The sequence below is a fragment of the Triturus cristatus genome, chromosome 10, assembly GCF_964204655.1.
Source record: "Triturus cristatus chromosome 10, aTriCri1.1, whole genome shotgun sequence".
Taxonomy (NCBI): domain Eukaryota; kingdom Metazoa; phylum Chordata; class Amphibia; order Caudata; family Salamandridae; genus Triturus; species Triturus cristatus.
This window is the reverse complement of record NC_140593.1, coordinates 552,849,703-552,867,127: the sequence shown is the minus strand read 5'-3', so window position 1 is coordinate 552,867,127 and position 17,425 is coordinate 552,849,703. Positions and strand designations below refer to the sequence as shown.

The following is a 17,425-nucleotide window of genomic DNA, read 5'->3' as shown; positions in this document are numbered from 1 at the left end:
CACCTGGGGGTAATTCTAAGGTAAGGAATCTATAACTAATCTATGTATTTTACAGATATATCGTTACCAAAGGTAAGTAACTTGTTAGTCAAAAAGTGACTGGAGGTACCGCTTTCTCCGGATCTGCGCTGGCTGGCGCGGAAAAAGAAAGAACTGACGTAAGCGAGCGAGGACGCCATCTAAGTAGCTACTCCGACGTCATCCCGGCCACCACGACGCCAACGACTAACGCAGAGCCGACTCACACCACCTTTCGACGCGCAGGGGTACTGCTGACAAATTCTCCGGATCCAGTCTGACGCCTGGGGGTAAGTCTAAGGTAAGGAATCTATAACTGTCTCTTTCAGATTTGAGGGAATGATTGTCACGTAAAATTGAGGCAGTGAGTTACAGATTCTGCGAGCGTTCGTGTATTACTGCTTCCATTTATGTATTTAAATGATTTATGTGACCAGACTGAAAATTTCATTTTAATTAATTTAACATTCTCCAGGTATGTCAGTGTGAATAATTTACTTGCATTTTCTTTCAGTGAATGATTTGCCTTCAATGGTCAATGATGTTAAGTACCTGATTTTACTAGCAAAGACCTATAAAATCATTAAGAAAGAAGAAGTGGCAGAGACATTTAACAAGGTAAGGAGTGGTATCGTTTTCAAACTGGATCTGATGTCTTGTACTACTTTTTGGGTTTGCCAGTTTTAATATTTAAGAAGGCACTCCTGTATGATAAACATTACAGGCCAACATGGAAAGGTTAAGGAAAGCCATGGCCGAACACCATTCCTAGTTGTGTATGCTGCAAAGGTTTTGACCCTCTCTTCAAGATACAGTTGTCGTACAGTTTCCAGTCTAACACCTTCTGTTTCTCCACACTATAGGCCACAGTTCTATTCAGAAAAGGAATAGGTTTCACTTATCAGAAATTCAGCAATATATATTTTTTCTTTACACTTGCTGGAGTTGGAGCTTTTCTTAGCTATTGTATCAGGGCCACAGGTTCTGGCATACCACAGCTGTTTATTTGCAGACACCATCGGAACCGATTATAAGGTGTTACCTTTCAGGCTACCCCCACCATGTGATTGTACTATAGAATTTCGAGGCTCGGAATAATGCAGTACATTAATATCATAGACCGCATATCAAGGGACAAAACATTGATAGGTAAGCACATATTGAGGAAGTATAGATTAACTATTCTGAACTCCAAATATATGCACATTTAAGATATATATTGTCAAGGTACATATATGTGAAGCTAGGTAGAGAAAATTTAGACTTACCCTTCAGTATTTTGTCCTTTGAATTTGTGTGCACGATATTTGGTACCATCGAGATTCCTACCTTCATATTTGGGGAACACATCTCGCCATATGTGACCCTTCAACAAGTCATCTTTAGCCTTAGAGTCCGACGTAGCAGGCTCTACCATACATTAAAGTCCTACTCGAGCTTCACAAGGGAGCGGACTTTTAATGGCCGGTAGAGCACGATACCAAGGGCTCTAAGGCTATTAGAACATTCCGTCCCTAGTGGACACAATGCTTGATTTGTAAAAAGAAAGGTCTCTCAGAGCCCGAAGGAGTTTAAATCCCCATGGGCTATGAGAGGCCTTTTTTCACAGCAACAGCTGTGAAATGAAAATAACATGGTAATGTTGCTCTCCGGGATTCTAACAGCCATTAGAAGCCCGGAGCATTCCATTGTCTTCAATGGAGCGCTCAACATTTCAATGTTCTAATACGCATTGGAGCACTGCTGCACTGTAGTAGGATTCAAAGAGTCTACCTTCTGCTTCCCCTTCTGTAAATGTAAGAAATGTGTGAAATACTCTTTTCATAGAACCATTTGTGCAATAAAAGCTCTTATGTATTGCAGGAGCAGAACCTGAGAAATGTACAATAATCTAGAAAACAAAAACATTTTGAAAAGACTTCACAGCAGCGTGTAGTGTACTGCCCTGTCGCTTTATTAACACATTTCTGGAAAGTTTCCTCTGCAGTTCAACTAATCCAAGATTTCTAGATTTTAAAGTGGGTCCCTGGATACTTTAAAGGGATAGCAAGCCATTGTTGTAACCTGATGCTAGGCTGCGGGTAGAGTACCGATTTTTGCAAGTTAATCCTTTGTCCTTGTATGTAATTTTGTTTTGGAGGGGGTAGTTTTATATAGCATGAACTCTGGTATCGGAGTGCTTTACATTAGCACCAGTTGCGTTACAGACTGACACCTTCATTTTGTTAGGCACGGGGGATAAGTAATATGCCCAGAGCCCTTTGGCCGCCGGAGGCAGTCCCAGTTTTGGCCACATTGAAGAAGGGGGGGGGGGGGGGGGGGGGGGGTGCTGCCAAGATTCTTCAATTTACCGCGGCGGCCGATTGAAGAGTGGGGGGGGGGGGAGGCTGCCGATTATCTCCCTGGCACAGCAGGTAAGAGCAGGGGGCGGCCGCCGCCCCCAAAACTTGTGCCACCCCCCGGCTACACCAGTAGAATCCTGGGATGTTGAACGTCCCTGCTGAGGATCAAACCCAGTTCCCCAGCTTCGAGGTCGACCACTCTAGCTATTATGCACCATTCTCTCCCCATATCATTCTGAGGTCTTCATCTAATTCCAAAACTGTAGGGAAGGCCGCTATAGAATCAGTCATGTAAATCAACACGCAACCTACATATTATAAGGTGTGGAATTCTCATACATTCAGTTCCACAGTCCCAGCACCTGAGTCTCATTATGCAGGCCAGCTGTTGAGCTGACAAGGCTAACAATATGAAATGGTGAGAACAAACATTCCTGGTGCCCCTGTGTGTGCTATATCTTAGAAACCAATAAGCATTCAAGTGTTTCCATGACCTGGGTAAGGTCACACTGCTCTGTATAAATTATACATAAGGAGTAGCTACTTACTCGACAGTCAAACACTTGTAGGCCTCTCAAGGAATATGGGATGCGATACGTAAACACCAATGCAATACAAAACTGAAAGAGCTTTGAAATGGAATCAATATTAAGCCTCTGAAAGGCATCTCATTTAGTTATTTACTCAATATATGAGTTGAGTAAAAGTTTCTTTTGTGTGTTACTTTGCTACCGCGCATCTGCAGTGGCAAGCCCTATATAGAACATTTTTATATGATTTTTAGTAAATAAAAACTGGAAATTTGCAGCTGCCAGTTCCTGAAGCATCAGTGTTTTGTATCAGAGGCCTCTATAGATGCAACTTCCTTCCCTATTGCTTCTGCACTCAATCTTTACTCCTTGCCCAAGACTAGGGGTCCCCACCTCCCCTCATTTGTGTCTGGTTCTCCCACATATTGCACAATTCCAATGTATTTTTATTTTTAAATGTATATTGGCATTTGCGCTTGGACTTCATGTCACTTTTCATTTTACCATTGACTTTAATGTCTCAGACTATACCACATTGCTATTTTTAAATGTTCAAATTCTTTGTATTCCTGTACAAAGCATTTGCATCTGTTTCTTCAACTGAAAAGATCTCTTTAAATACAATGAATCTCGTTAGAAGCCTCCTTCTTATAGGTTCTTGGTAAAGGGGGCTTTCTTGTAGAATTTGGCACTTAGTTATTTTTTCTCTACTGATTGGACACTCTTTTGTATTCCCTTAGGCATTTGATATCCAGTCCAGGATCCTAAAACGTGTCCATGTTGAACAGCCAGAGATGGTACCATCCCAGAAGCAGCAGGCGTCTGTTATCTGCGTTCAGCTTGCTGAGCAGTACTTGGACCAGAAAGACTTTGAGAAAGCCATAAAATACTACAAAGATGCACTGTTCTACTCAGAGTCAGACAGCAAGGTGAGTACATAACTAATTCTGCTCTGCTTCTATTAGCATAGAACTATATAAGGTTTAATATCACTGTTCACTGCTTCTCAGCACTAGCAAAGGTTTAAGATCATCATGTTGTAAAATTCTGCTAAGGTCCAAATACTAACATTCCTACTGAACACATATTAATAGGAGTTGTAATGTGTAAAGCTCTATGAAATCAGGAGGTCTTCTACATCTTACCATCTCCTATAACACTGTTTGAATGCCTGTTCTAACTGAAGCAGGTTTCAGAGTGTACACAGTTTGGCAGCTTGAAGCATTCACAGCTATTCTACAGCCCTCATACCACTGACATGCTTTATGGTTTCCCCTACCAATACACTTTTTCTCTGCCTTGTGTGGATACCACAATGTTATTATTTTGTCTAAGGGTTGTCTACCTTGGTTGCATTACTCACACCAATAGGAGGTTCCTGGGCTTCATTGAGTTTTAAAAGGTGAGTAGATTTCTCTGCTGACGGCTCCCTCTTCTTGGTAACTACATTCAACCATTCTACTTGGTTCGAGGTTGAGGTGTTTCTCATGTCTAGAACTGTTGCCTCCATTTCTAATGAGCTTTTTAGGATTTTACAGAGTCATGTCCAATAGTACTTGTCTGCATTAATGTTGGGGCTTCTATGTGGGATTTTAGAGTGCAGATGTAACCACCAATTTGATCTCTTTATGATGCCTAGAATAAAACCGGACGACTGTGGTGCTTAATACTGTTGAATTGCATGCAGTACCAGACACACATCGAAAGGTACATTTGTAAGCTAATGGCAGGTAGCACCATGAACTTGCTTGTCTTGACAATGAAAATGCCATCAGAGAGGCAGATTTGGTACTTAGGCAAGAGTGCTTTTGCAGATTCAGGCCCCAGACCATTACTGGTCGTTCTCTAACATGAAGCCTCTAAATATTTCAAATTGTGGGATTTTCCAGAGAAATCTACATCTCCTCGTATCATTGCATCTGTACTGACCTTTACCATAACTGTCACTCAAAGTGCTGTTACTTCGCAATCGGTGGCGTGCGGGAGCATGCATGTTAGAAAAAGAAAGTTGTTTTCTAGTGGACCAGCAAGGTAGAACCCCTGGGAATACCTTTGGATATATAAACATCACATCTTGCTAAGATAGTCAGAGGAGATCAGGACTTCCCTGCCGACACACTGACAAGAGACGCTGACGTTACTCCAGTATTGGAACTTTCATAGATTCACATGCTTGAATCATTCCCCGTCGTCATGGGAGACCCCGGTATTTAAAAATAGTAGTAATAGACTTAGTAGAAGTAATAGTACACTGATGGGTATAGACTAGAAAGGCCTAGGCCGCTCAGGTTATTAACCTATCATGGTTATTATTAAAAAAGAACCAAAGTTCTGCCTCAACCAATCAGCATCCAGCCGCCCTCTAGAACCCTCCAGAGAGAAGGTCAGCACCTCAGATTTCCTACTGCACATTGTGCTAAGGGGGTCTCCTCTGAGCTCTGCTCAGTTTTCTCTTCTAAAGGACATTTTCAGGATTTCCTGTCAGGAAAATACTTTAACCTCATTATATTGATATTAGAGTGGATTTACTTATTTGTTGGGACTGAACTATGGCTGATAAGATTAAGTAGGCTCTCTTTAGAGAATGTGCCACTTGTTTGAAGAAGAGGCTTTATGTAGAGGACCCTCATAAAGACTGAATTTATTGTTTGTACCCTCCTCATAAGGCTACAGACTGCAAAATTTGTCGTACATTCTCAAATAAAACCCAGAGTGACTGAGAAGGACGTCTTTTAATTTGGCTTCAAAAATTGAAAACTAGGTCTGATCCTGTATCAGATTCAGAAAGTGAGCAGTCAACCTCTTCTAAAACTTCTAAAGCTTCAAAAATCTCTTCAAACAGAGCCAGGGATCCTTCACAGTCGGATACGGTCACTGCCAGGAAATGCGCCAAGAAGTCCTCTAACGAATCTTTCTCTGAGCGCAGTAAGGGCTCTCACAAAAAAGATCAACTTCCTAAGACTGTTTCTGAGCCGGATACACCCCCAGCTCATCTAAAATTAACATGGAAAAAAACCTCTTCTGACAAGCCATCAGTCAGTTCTCTTGTGAAGGAGGGTGTTTCAACCATTTAGTCGATGAGAGGCTGCTCTGCAGGCACGTCAATAACTTGTTCTATGGCTCTTTGTCGATGACATCCTTGATATCGTCGACACAGGGTCCAATTTCGTCGACAATTCTTCTGATACCCAAGGAGAAGCATCTTCTATGAGTCTTCGTCGAGTAAGGTACAGTCGACGAAGTCGTCGTCGACGGAGGCGTTGACGAAACTACAGTAGTAGACGAGACAGTCTATGTTGTCAAGCATGCCACCATCTAAGATATCGTCGTTGAAGAAACAGTCGACGAAGAGGCAATCGCCGGCCAGCGTTGACTAGATCTCTAGCGTTAACGAAACCGCAACTATCGTCAAAGTCACGACCGTCGACAACGTCACCGTCGACAACTGAGGCAAAATCTTTGGAACTGAAGACACCGTCATCGATGCAGTAGTTGACGATAATTGTCTATGAAGAAAAAATCACCATAAAAGACACAGGAAGTGGAAATTACACCACAGCACACTTCGCCCAGTAGAATTACGCCTTTATTGCCAACTCATCTACTGGAAGGGCATGATGAAGATTCCCAACAAGATAGTGGTCCATTTGGGGATGCTTATAGTCCATCGGAGTTGCACGTTAAGTGTCAACCATATGATGATGAGGATGATGATTAACAATACTATGATCAAGCCTATTTTTTACAGCCTGCGCAAGTACACCAACTCTTTTATTTTTTATTTTTACAGCACCAGTTTATTAGAAGTTGGCGATACACATCATGATATAAGATAGTTTCATTTATGGTTACATGTGAGCATTCAGATTGTGTGTACATCTTATTGAGTGCCTTCGTGACATTGCACTGTTAAGTACAAGTAATTAATACGTAAGCTAATAGTCCATGACACCATTGTAACCACAATTTGTTCAGAGCAGTACATCTCATATCTCTGCATATCTTCATTCATGCTACAAGATTACAGGCACACTTTCCACCGGCCAGGGCCAGCCAGTAGACACCTGCCATCTCCGGTGGCTTCACCTTTACGACTAAATACTCCTGCTGTATTATGGGTCCCTAGTACTTTACAAGTTGTTCCTCTCCATGAACCAGCCTCTTCAGGTGAGGAGGGGGAATTGCATGACATGGCCTCGGAATGGGACGATTACAGAATGTCATCGCCTGCCTCACCAACACCCCCTCCAGTAGATTCCCCACTTGAGGATATTGGGGTATTTCACAACTTGTTGGAGCGTGCAGTGAAACAATTTGCTATACCTATGCCATCCAAACAAGCTGACTGCTTTTTATATGATTTTAAAGAGCCTTTTCCAAAGACAGTTAGAACTATTCCCATTATAGATTATATTTGGGATGAAGGTATTAGGATCAAGAAGAACCCAGCCTCAGTACCAGTGGTACTGCCACGTCTGGATAAGAAATATAAGACCACAGATGATGCCCCAGCGTGCCTCCCAGGTCATCCAAAGCCAGACTCTGTGGTAATGCAGGCCGCTCAACTACGCTCCAAAAATCCTGCGGCGCCTTTATCTGCAGCCCCGGACAGAGAAGGCAGACGTCTGGATTCCATTGGCAAAAAGTTCTCTGCGATGTCTGCACTAACAGTTAAGGCTGCAAATTCCCTGGCGATTCTAGGGCGCTACGATCGCCAAATGTGGTCGGACATTGCCTCATATATCGACCGGCTGCCAGAAGATTTGAAGGAAGAAGCAAAAAAGATTCTGCATGAAGAAGAGAGGGCATCCAATGAGATAATGTGACAGGATTAACGCAACTGGCTGGAGCTTTCAGTATTGCGCAGACAGGGATGGCTCAAAGCCACCTAATTTCGTCCAGAGGTTCAAAATAAGATATTGGATCTCCCATATGATGGGGAAGCTCTTTTTGGTAGCCATGTGGAAGAGGCCCTCAAAACAATCAAGGCAGACATAGATACTGCCAAGTCATTGAGGACGCTGCAATTCAGAAAAGTTTCTTTTCGAGGTTCTAGGGGAAGAGGACAGCCTTCCTACAGAGGGGGGTATCAGCAATACTGCTACCCAACATACTCTTCGACACCTCAGTCATACCGGCCTCAGTACCAGCAGAGGCAGCCGCTCCAATCATCCTACATCTTACCAAATAGAGGGAAAACACAACGAGCTGGCAAGGATGCTGGCCGTCGACAATGATAAACCACAGGCTCCGGCTCCATCTCTCCTTCCTTCACGTTTATGTCCAACTCATCCTACCTGCCTAGGAGGCAATATCTCCCACTGCCTCCATCAATGGCAGTCCATTACTACGGACCAGTGGGTCCTTTGCCTAGTACAATTCGGACACACTCTAGAGTTTACCAGAAACCACCTACAACCCCTCCTCAAATCTCCGTCCACAGGCATCTCAAAGCACTTCAGAAGGAGGTCAGAAACATGCTTCAGAAAGGAGCAATAGAAAAGGTCCCATTATCCAGCAGGGGCACTGGTTTCTATTCCTGTTTCTTCATGGTCAGAAAGAAGTGAAAGCAGTGGAGACCGATTTTGGACCTCCGAAACCTAAATCTGTACTTAAGGAAACAATTGTTCCGAATGATAACATTGCAAGAGGTGCTGAAGCTCCTACATCAATGAGATTTTATGACAACCTTAGACCTCCAGGATGCCTACTTCCACATTCCTATTTATCCAAAACACAGAAAATACCTGAGATTTGTGGTAGCCGGATGCCACTACCAATTCAGAGTCCTTCCCTTTGGCCTGAAGTCGGCTCCCAGGATTTTTACCAAGTGCTTGGCTCCAGTCGTAGCATTTCTCAGACAACAGCAACATCAAGTCTTTCCATCTCTGGACGACTGGCTGATCAAAGCTCCGTCCGAAGCAGCAGCAATAAAATCCACAAAAGTCTGCACTACTCTTTTCAAGAGATTGGGTCTTGCGATCAATCTACAAAAATCCAATCAAATTCAGTTTTAAAAAATTGTCTTCCTATGAGCTCATTTAGACACAGTCTCCTTAAAGGCAAGTCCTGCGGAAGAGCATAAACAGCGTCTTCTCAATTTGGCAAATTCCATCAAAAGAAAAGTCTCCTTCGGTCTGACTTTACAAATCCCTTTTGGGAATGATGTTGTTGTGCATACCACTAGTTATTTTCTGCCGTCTCAAGATGCTCCCAATTCAAGAAGAGCTGGACAAGCAGTGAGTCCAATCAAGAGGATCCTTCGATGACATCGTCCGCGTAACTCCACGCCTGGTAAAATCCCTAGGGTGGCGGATAGACAAGAACCATCTGTCAGTGGGGTTTCTCTTGCAACGAGTAGCTGCTCCACTAGTGGTTACGACGGATGCGTCCTTAGAGGAATGGGGAGCTTACCTCGAGGAACTCCAAGTAAGTTGCAAGTGGAATCAAACTCAATCCCACATAAACGTGCTAGAACTGAAAGTGGTGCATCTAGCTTTACAGGCATTTCATCCCAGAATTTGCAACTCATCTTAGTCTGGACGGACAATACCACTACGATGCACTACGTCAACAAGCAAGGCGGCACGAAGTCGCTCCATCTCTCCAGAGAGGCTCAGGTTTTATGGGAATGGGCCATAGCTCAAGGAATCCGCTTGTAGGCAGAGCATGTTCTGGGACGTCAGAACACGATTGCTGACACTCCAAACAGGTTGACAACATTGTGTCTCGAATAGCCGATTCACTATCAAATGCTACAGGACATATTTTGGATCTGGGACAAGCCGGAATTGGACCTGTTTGCAACTCGCCAGAACCGCAAATGCGGGTACTATGAAAGTTGGCATCCCCAACAGGGGTCATGGGGGGAATGCCTTTTCAATTGCATGGTCCAACATCTTTGCCTATGCCTTTCCTCCCATTCCTCTTCTCCCAAGAGTTCTGATGCAGATAAGAACCGTACCATGCAAGTTGATACTCCTCGCTCCGGCGTGGCCATGCCAACAGTGGTGCACAGAACTGCTTCTTCTATTGCAGGTCCCACACCACCGACTACCAGTATTACCCAATCTTCTGACCATGAACCAGGGCCAGATACTTCACCCAGATCTCAAGAGCTTGCATTTGTCTGCATGCCTCCTGAAAACAATGAATTCCAACACCTGAACATTTCTAGTGAGTGCAGAGATGTACTAACCAGGGCGCGGGCGGATAGTACCAACAAGACTTGCCACCTCAAATGGAGGCGATTCTGCATCTGGTGTCATCAAGAGAACATAAACCCACTGTCGTCTTCTTCTTAACAAATCTTACCTTACCTTTTACAGCTCGTGAGATCTGGCTTGGCTCATAGTTCGATAAAGGTTCATTTAGCGGCCATTTCCCAATATAGAAGATCACCTTCTTCGCCACCTCTTTGGTCCTGTAGAGTTATAAGAGAATTTCTCAAAGAACTGTTTCGAATGTTTCCTCCGGTAAGACCTTCACCTCCAACATGGCGATTGAACACTGTCCTCTCGCAGTTAATGAAACCCCTGTTCAAACCAATTCACCCAGCAGATATAAAGTTCCTGTCTTGGAAATTGGCTCTGCTCCTTGCCTTGACATCTGCTAGAAGGGTCAGTGAGATTCAGGCTTTGTAATAGAGGAACCCTTTTTGCAATATAAAACGGATGGAGTTCTGCTATGCACAAATCCGAAGTTCATTCCCAAGGTTCCCTCTGATTTCCACCTGAACGAACTGGTGGTACTTAAAACTTTCTTCCCAAATCCAACGACATTGGCAGAGAGGGCTCTGCAGTCACTGGATGTCAGGCCTTGCTTGAAATTTTATCTACATACCACGGAACCTTTCTGCATGACATCTCAATTGTTTGTTGCATACAGTGCAACAAGGAAAGGTTTTCCGCTCTCCAAACATAGTATATCTAGATGGATTGCGAGTGCCATAAAATGTTGTCATCACAAAGCAGGAAGACCTCTATCCGCAAGAGTCCAAACCCATTCCACAAGGGCGGTGTCGATGTCTGCAGCTTTATTTGCTGGAGTATTGCTTCCAGACATTTACAGGGCTGTAACGTGGAAGAATAGACACTTATTCACCCAACACTACTGCCTGGACTCAGCAATACTAAATGATACAGCAGATGGTCAAGCAGTACTTCGTCTCATGTTCCATTAAGGTGAGCCACCCCTGTCTCACCTCTTCTTCTGTATCACATTTCCACATGTTTTACCGTTTACCATGCTGCAGTTTACAGGAGTTTTGTATTAATGATGTCTATTATTATCATCTAGTATAATATTTGATGAATTCTTGAAAGTCTTACTGATATATATGTTTTGGTTAAGCTCTAAAGTCTATGGTAAATATGCTGCCAACTGCTTGCTATTCTGATTCAAGCATGTGAATCTATGAAAGTTCCAATACTGGAGTAAGAAACAAGTTACTTACATGTAACTATAGTTCTCGAGTATTGGAAGCTTTCATAGATTCACATGCGACCCACCCTCTTCCCCAGGGCATAATTGGGTTGGCACTTGTGCTCGAAAATCTGAGGTGCTGACCTTCTCTCTGGAGAGTTCTAGAGGGTGACTGGATGCTGATTGGTTGAAGCAGAACTTTGCTTCTATTTTAATAATGACCATGATAGGTTAAATAACTGAGAGGCCTAGGCCTTTCTAGTCCATACCTATCAGTGTACTATTACTTCTACTAAGTCTATTACTACTATTTTTAAATACCGGGGACTCCCATCATGATGACGAGTAATGATTCAAACATGTGAATTTATGAAAGCTTCCAATACCTTTAGAACTATAGTTACAGGTAAGTAACTTGTCTCTTCCTGCATGCAGATACTCCAGCTCGCAGTGGTCTAGCATCCCTTGCGGAGTGTCCAACTCGAGACCAAGACTGGGTCCCACAGTGTCTCACTTCAGGTAAAGGTGTTGACTTTATCCTAAAGGGATTCTTGGCTTAACACCTACAAACATGCTAGGTACACTTAGGAACATCTAGTTAGGGAAGCATCGTAGGAGTACGAATTTTATTATCATGTATTTTATATACTTGCCTGTATTCATGGTTATAGCAAGATGGTAGAAATCTACCATCCTTTTACCTTTTTAGTGCTTCTAATCATTTATATCTGTTTCTGTCTAGTGGTTGTTCCAGCACACCTATTGTACAATAGAATGATGAATGTTCAATAAATGTTTTTTTTAAAACATCTATCTTTTATCCTGAGTGTCTCTCTGAGACAAAGTGAGCACGAGTGACTGAGCGCAAAGTATTGCACTGTTTCCATGGTCTTGAGGGATCAGGGTTGTCATGTTCCATAGTTGCCAATAACTATTCTCTCCTTGGTAAGAGGAGTTTCTAGTGGCACTGTGAGCTAGCTGTTATACAGGCCAACATACCCGCAGTGTATGTTGTCTAAACGTGCAGATCCTATATAGGTTTTACAGGAACTACACAACAATATTTTGAAGAGTGTTGTCAGGAGGTTCTGAAGACATGCTGTGGTTCTATTGCTGAACAGATATAGAATCATGGTGCAGCAAATGTGTCTCGAAGGAGGAGTTTGGAGAGATGATTGCATAGGATAGGGTATGCTTAGTATAAGGGGGGGTGGGTGATCCTGTAAGGTTATGAAGGTTATTTCTCTTTTGGCAAAGGTTGACATAGAGCTGGCACCCTTGTTGAAAAAGTGTAAGGGTTAATCAAAGTATCTTCTGTTACCCAAGAAAAGGGGACAACTTTTTTCAAGTTTGAAATCTCTTCTTCAAATCAGAGAAATTCAAGATTCTAATAATTCAGCAGTCATTACAAGCACTGCAGGAGCGGCTAGTGTCTCTAGACTCACAGATGCTTACTTCCACATTACCATCTACCAACTGTTCAAACATTACTTTAGTATCGAGGAATGATCATTATCAATTTGCAGCTCTGCATTTTGGTCTGAAGTCAGCTCCTAGAGTTTTTACCAGAGTGATGACAGTAGTGGTGTCTCATCTCCACCATCTGGAGTATTTTCTCTTTCTGCATGTGAATGACTCTCTCCTTAGGGCAATGTCACGTCCTCCACTCAAGGAAACTTTACGAAATACAATCCTTCTTTTGTGCTTCTTGGGTTTCAGACTGAATGCGAAAGTCTTGTGTTTGGTTCCACCTCACGTCCTCCCGTTCTTAGTGGTAGCATAGCAAGGGAGGGGGGGGGGGTGGTCTGCCCCGGGCGGCAGGAGCTTTGGGGCAGTGGTGGCACGCCCCAACCCACCCCCAACTGCCCCCTTGCTCTTAACTGTGCTGTTGCGGCGCGGCTGATGCAGGGACCATCGCCAGACCCCCCCCACCTCACCTGCAGTCGTCGTGGGGCAGCAAAAGCCCAACTGTCACGGGAGGCAAAAGGTCTAGCTACGCCACTAGTTCTTAGGTGCAGTTCTGGATAACTTTCATTTAAATGTTTTTGCTCTACATGACAGGTGGTTGAATACATAGAACACGGTTGTGAAGTTCACAGCATCAGCACATCATACGGCAAGGGAACATCTGAAGCTATTGGGGCTGAAAACTTCCTGCATTAGTCTAGAATTCTGTGCGATATTAAATATGTGATAAAAAGCCGATGTCATATCCACAATGATGCCTGGCTAGTATTCAAGTGAAGAGTCTCAAGGTGCTGAATTATCAACCAGTAACTTACATAACCCTCTGAACTTAATGACACGCTTTGGGCTTTTCAACTGTAGCAAAAACACTTCGTAGAAAGGGATCACAATTGAACGTTTTTTAAAATTAACATTAGAACATGACTGATTATATTGCAAGTTAATTAGATTTGGTTAATTGTGTCTTATTAGGTGATGCTGGAGTTAGCACGGCTGTACTTGATACGGGAAGACATGGAGTCTTGTAATGAACAATGTACAGTTCTCCTTCAGTATGACCAAAGCAAAGATGATGCTTCAATGGTAAGATGTGCAAGTCAAAATATTTAAAAAAACAAACAAAAAAATTTACCCCCTTGAGCCGCGGCCGCCTCCCTCTCTCTTCCTTCGTTCCTGAAGATTCCGGAAGCACACAGGCTCCCCAAAGCCAATCACAATGCTGCATTGCAGCGTTGTGATTGGTCTCAGTGCTGTGGATCAGCGCTCAAACGGGGACTAGGGGTCTGGGCATGTTCTCCACCAGGCTGTGTAATGCAGCCTGGTGTGGAAAATGCAAAGTGCGCATGACTGTTTGGTCAGTCCAGGACAGCGGCCAAGCAGTCATGGGCACTTGGTGTGTGCAAATACGTGAAACGTGCATTTTCTTTAATAAAATTTACAGGTGTCAAGCACTCTTGTTCCATTACAATTTTGTAGTTATTTTCACCAGGTCCGCAGTGCAAAAAAGCTTGTGCTGACTAGCTAGTACAAACTAACGTTTTGCATTTGCTAGTGCACGTGTCAATTTTGCACCTTTCAGTTGGTGTCGGTCAGTGTTCCAGTGAACCCTGGGGGTCCATGACTGCTTAGGAAAGTAGATAATAACAAATTAATAAAGTGTATATAAATAAAGAAGCAACATATAGAATTGGAAAATGTTAAACTTTCTAAGTATTAAGGAGTTTGAAATTGGAGACTAAAACTTAAGTCAATATCCTCAGATTGTGTCATGGGAGCAGTGTAAGTGCATCAAACAGGAAATATTATGGCTCATGAGTGGCCTCAATTGTATTTAGAAAAGCTTCAACCTTCCCATTAATATTTCGATTTTTGTTAAAGATTTGTTTATGAATTAAATAAAATATTGAATCTTTTGTATCTTGTTTGTTGAATGCTTGTTTTTGCATTTTGTATGTATTGTTTTGCAATTCAAATAATTGAAAATGCTGAGGTCGGAGTCCTTGGCTTCCAGTAATTATGCAGTGGGGTCCCCGGATTCCAATAATCATTCAGTGGCTGCTTTTCCGTCACAGGGTTCCTATTTTCCCACCTACCTCTGTCTCCCTGTGATGATCAATCACAACAAACTACTTTATATTTAATGTAAATTTTATATGCTGTTGAGGGAACGTTATTTATTGCCCTTTCTTATGGAGGCAAACATTTGCTACTGTAGATCGGCTTTCACTTATCTGCAAATTTTGCCCACCTTTAAGCTCTGTATTCTTGCTGCTTTATAACTTGAACGTGCCATAAAGCAGAGGACCACCAGTTTTTATGTGATGTTTTATGGGCTTTATTTGTCTGCATGATTTTTTAAATGATGATTTATTATTAGATCACTGTATACTGTTGTTTTTATGTAAGTCTTGTGATTGCTTTTATACTTTTATGGTCTAACTAGACCGAATAAAGTTATTTGAATTGAACTGATTCAGTGGGGCTGCCGGGTTCCAGTAATGATTAAGTTGGGGTCCACAGAAGTCAAAAGGTTAAGAACCGCTGGTGTAGGTAATGGAGCAAAATATCATCAGTGCATAATTGCCTGGGACAGGGGAAATCTGTATAATCCTTCCCCTCACTTTCTACCTTTGTCCTGAAAAAGAAGCACAAAAGAACTATCTATTGACCTCAAAGCTGTGTGGCCTGGCTAAGAACGAGGCCTGGGCGAAATTTAAATGATGCTGGCATAATTCGTTTAATTTTGGGAGGATTGCCTTACAGCAAATTCTTGAAACTATGCCACAACATGTAATTACGCTGCCGTTCACATCAAAGCTAAAGCACAGGACGGCAGGAACAATGCAAACAACCAGAACACAAGTGACTGTTGTTCATGGCTATTGTGGTGTTCGCTTTTGTACTCAAATGTGTTCTCACATCTAAAAAGATGCAAGGATGCATTTCATGCTAAAATCTAGAGCTAAAAAACTGATTTGCATAATGCGTCATTCCACGAGATTCCATGTAATTTGCCCGAAATTTCGCATAATTACATTAAAGCAAATTACGTGAATTGCACACCCCTAGTAAGAAGCCTTCATAACTTCATAAAGGACTTAGCCTATGAAACTCACTGTGTGGCTCAGTACTGCACGTGGAATAGAAGCTTATGCTAACTAACTGAAATCTGTAATCAGCTCACAGATGCCACAATTGTAATTTATAATTCCCTTGTTACTACTATCTACTGTTAAGTAGTACAGTCTCTAATTAGTGTTAATACCCACTTTCGTGGTACTTATTGTATCAACCTTTAAAAGTATGAAGAGCTGTGTTGATGTCAGCTACATTTTACCCTTAAAGATTCTTACAGTTTTCCAAAGGAAGAATATTGACCCACTGAGCTATAACACTGGCTGTTTCTGTGGCTTGCAATTTGGCAAAAGTGTATTACAATTATTTACAGTTATTGTCCAAAGGCGAAGTGTGTGGGGCTTACATCCTACTGCACTTTCGTCTGTCAAAAATTCGTCCTCCTTATCTTTATCTCCCCTGACGCTCTTTCTTTTTTGGAGAAAAACAAACTGGGAGTGGAGGGTCCAAGGGAAGCTTTAAGACCAGCGCGGATAGATTCCCCAAACAAACCTGCTACTAAACACAAAATAAACACGGGTCCAATGGGCTAAAATAGCACCAAAAAGGTGGTCACATGCGAAGACACCTAATCACTAATGAAGGAGTCCTTAGGTTAGGACGAAATCCCATCACCCACCGAGGTGGCATGCTTCATCATCTGGGATTTCTCCTCTTAGCGTAGACACCTAGCGCCGCCAAGGGTTACAACCCTCTCATTGTGAGGTAGGAGCTCAGGGATGTTTTTGATTGCTACTCTTACAAAGGATGTACTAAATTCCTCCAGATGTGAAACACTAGAATATTCAGGTGATGGGCGCAGTGCAAAGAAACTTAACTTAACTTTTGTGTGATGCTAAAACTAACTACTAGGGGCGTTAAAACTTTATTGGTTCACTCCTAGTGTCGGGATTAAAAACAGTGCATGTGCAGTATAAAAATATTAACTGCGTATGTCCAATAAACAGGTCTACATATTTCGGCCAGTGTTTGATTTGGGGGTCTCTAGTTGGCAATGGTTTGCACCTTTGTCCAAATAGGGACCCTTGTGTCTAGTCAGGGTAAGGGGCTACACTCCTAAAATAACCCCTGCTCACCCCCTTGGTAGCTTGGCACGAACAGGCAGGCTTATCTCAGAGGCAGTGTGTAAAGCATTTCTGAACACATACGGTAATACAGTGAAAACACTACAAATGGACACCACACCAGTTTAGAAAAATAAGTAATCTTTACTAGACTTAACACAAGACCAAACGAAAAAAATCTACAATACTGTAATCAAAAATACACTTTAAAATGGTAGGAAATAGCTCAGTTCACTTTAGATTGCAAATGCAACACTTTACTTCAAAGTACCTTGGATGCGTAACGAAAGCAAACAAAAGGGTCGCAGGGAAGGTGATGCGTCGGTTCCTTACTGCTGCGCAGGGGAGTTGATGCTCATTTCCTTACTGTGTGGGGAGGTGATGCGTCGGTTTCTTACTACTGTCCGGTACAATGCGACAAGATGGCGCCTCGATGCGATGATCC

The 17,425-nt window shown here is 42.7% G+C and overlaps 1 protein-coding gene across 2 annotated transcripts in view; it reads left to right on the top strand.

The window, feature by feature from the left end:
• LOC146789708 (tetratricopeptide repeat protein 21B-like) overlaps positions 1 to 17,425 on the top strand; it is a 576,531-nt gene that overhangs the window by 347,070 nt on the left and 212,036 nt on the right. For both annotated transcript variants that reach the window (XM_085632041.1, XM_085632042.1), the window contains exons 19-21: positions 533 to 636; positions 3,631 to 3,819; positions 13,754 to 13,864. In XM_085632041.1, coding sequence (XP_085488167.1) covers positions 533 to 636; positions 3,631 to 3,819; positions 13,754 to 13,864 — 404 coding nt within the window. The remainder of the gene's footprint in view (positions 1 to 532; positions 637 to 3,630; positions 3,820 to 13,753; positions 13,865 to 17,425) is intronic.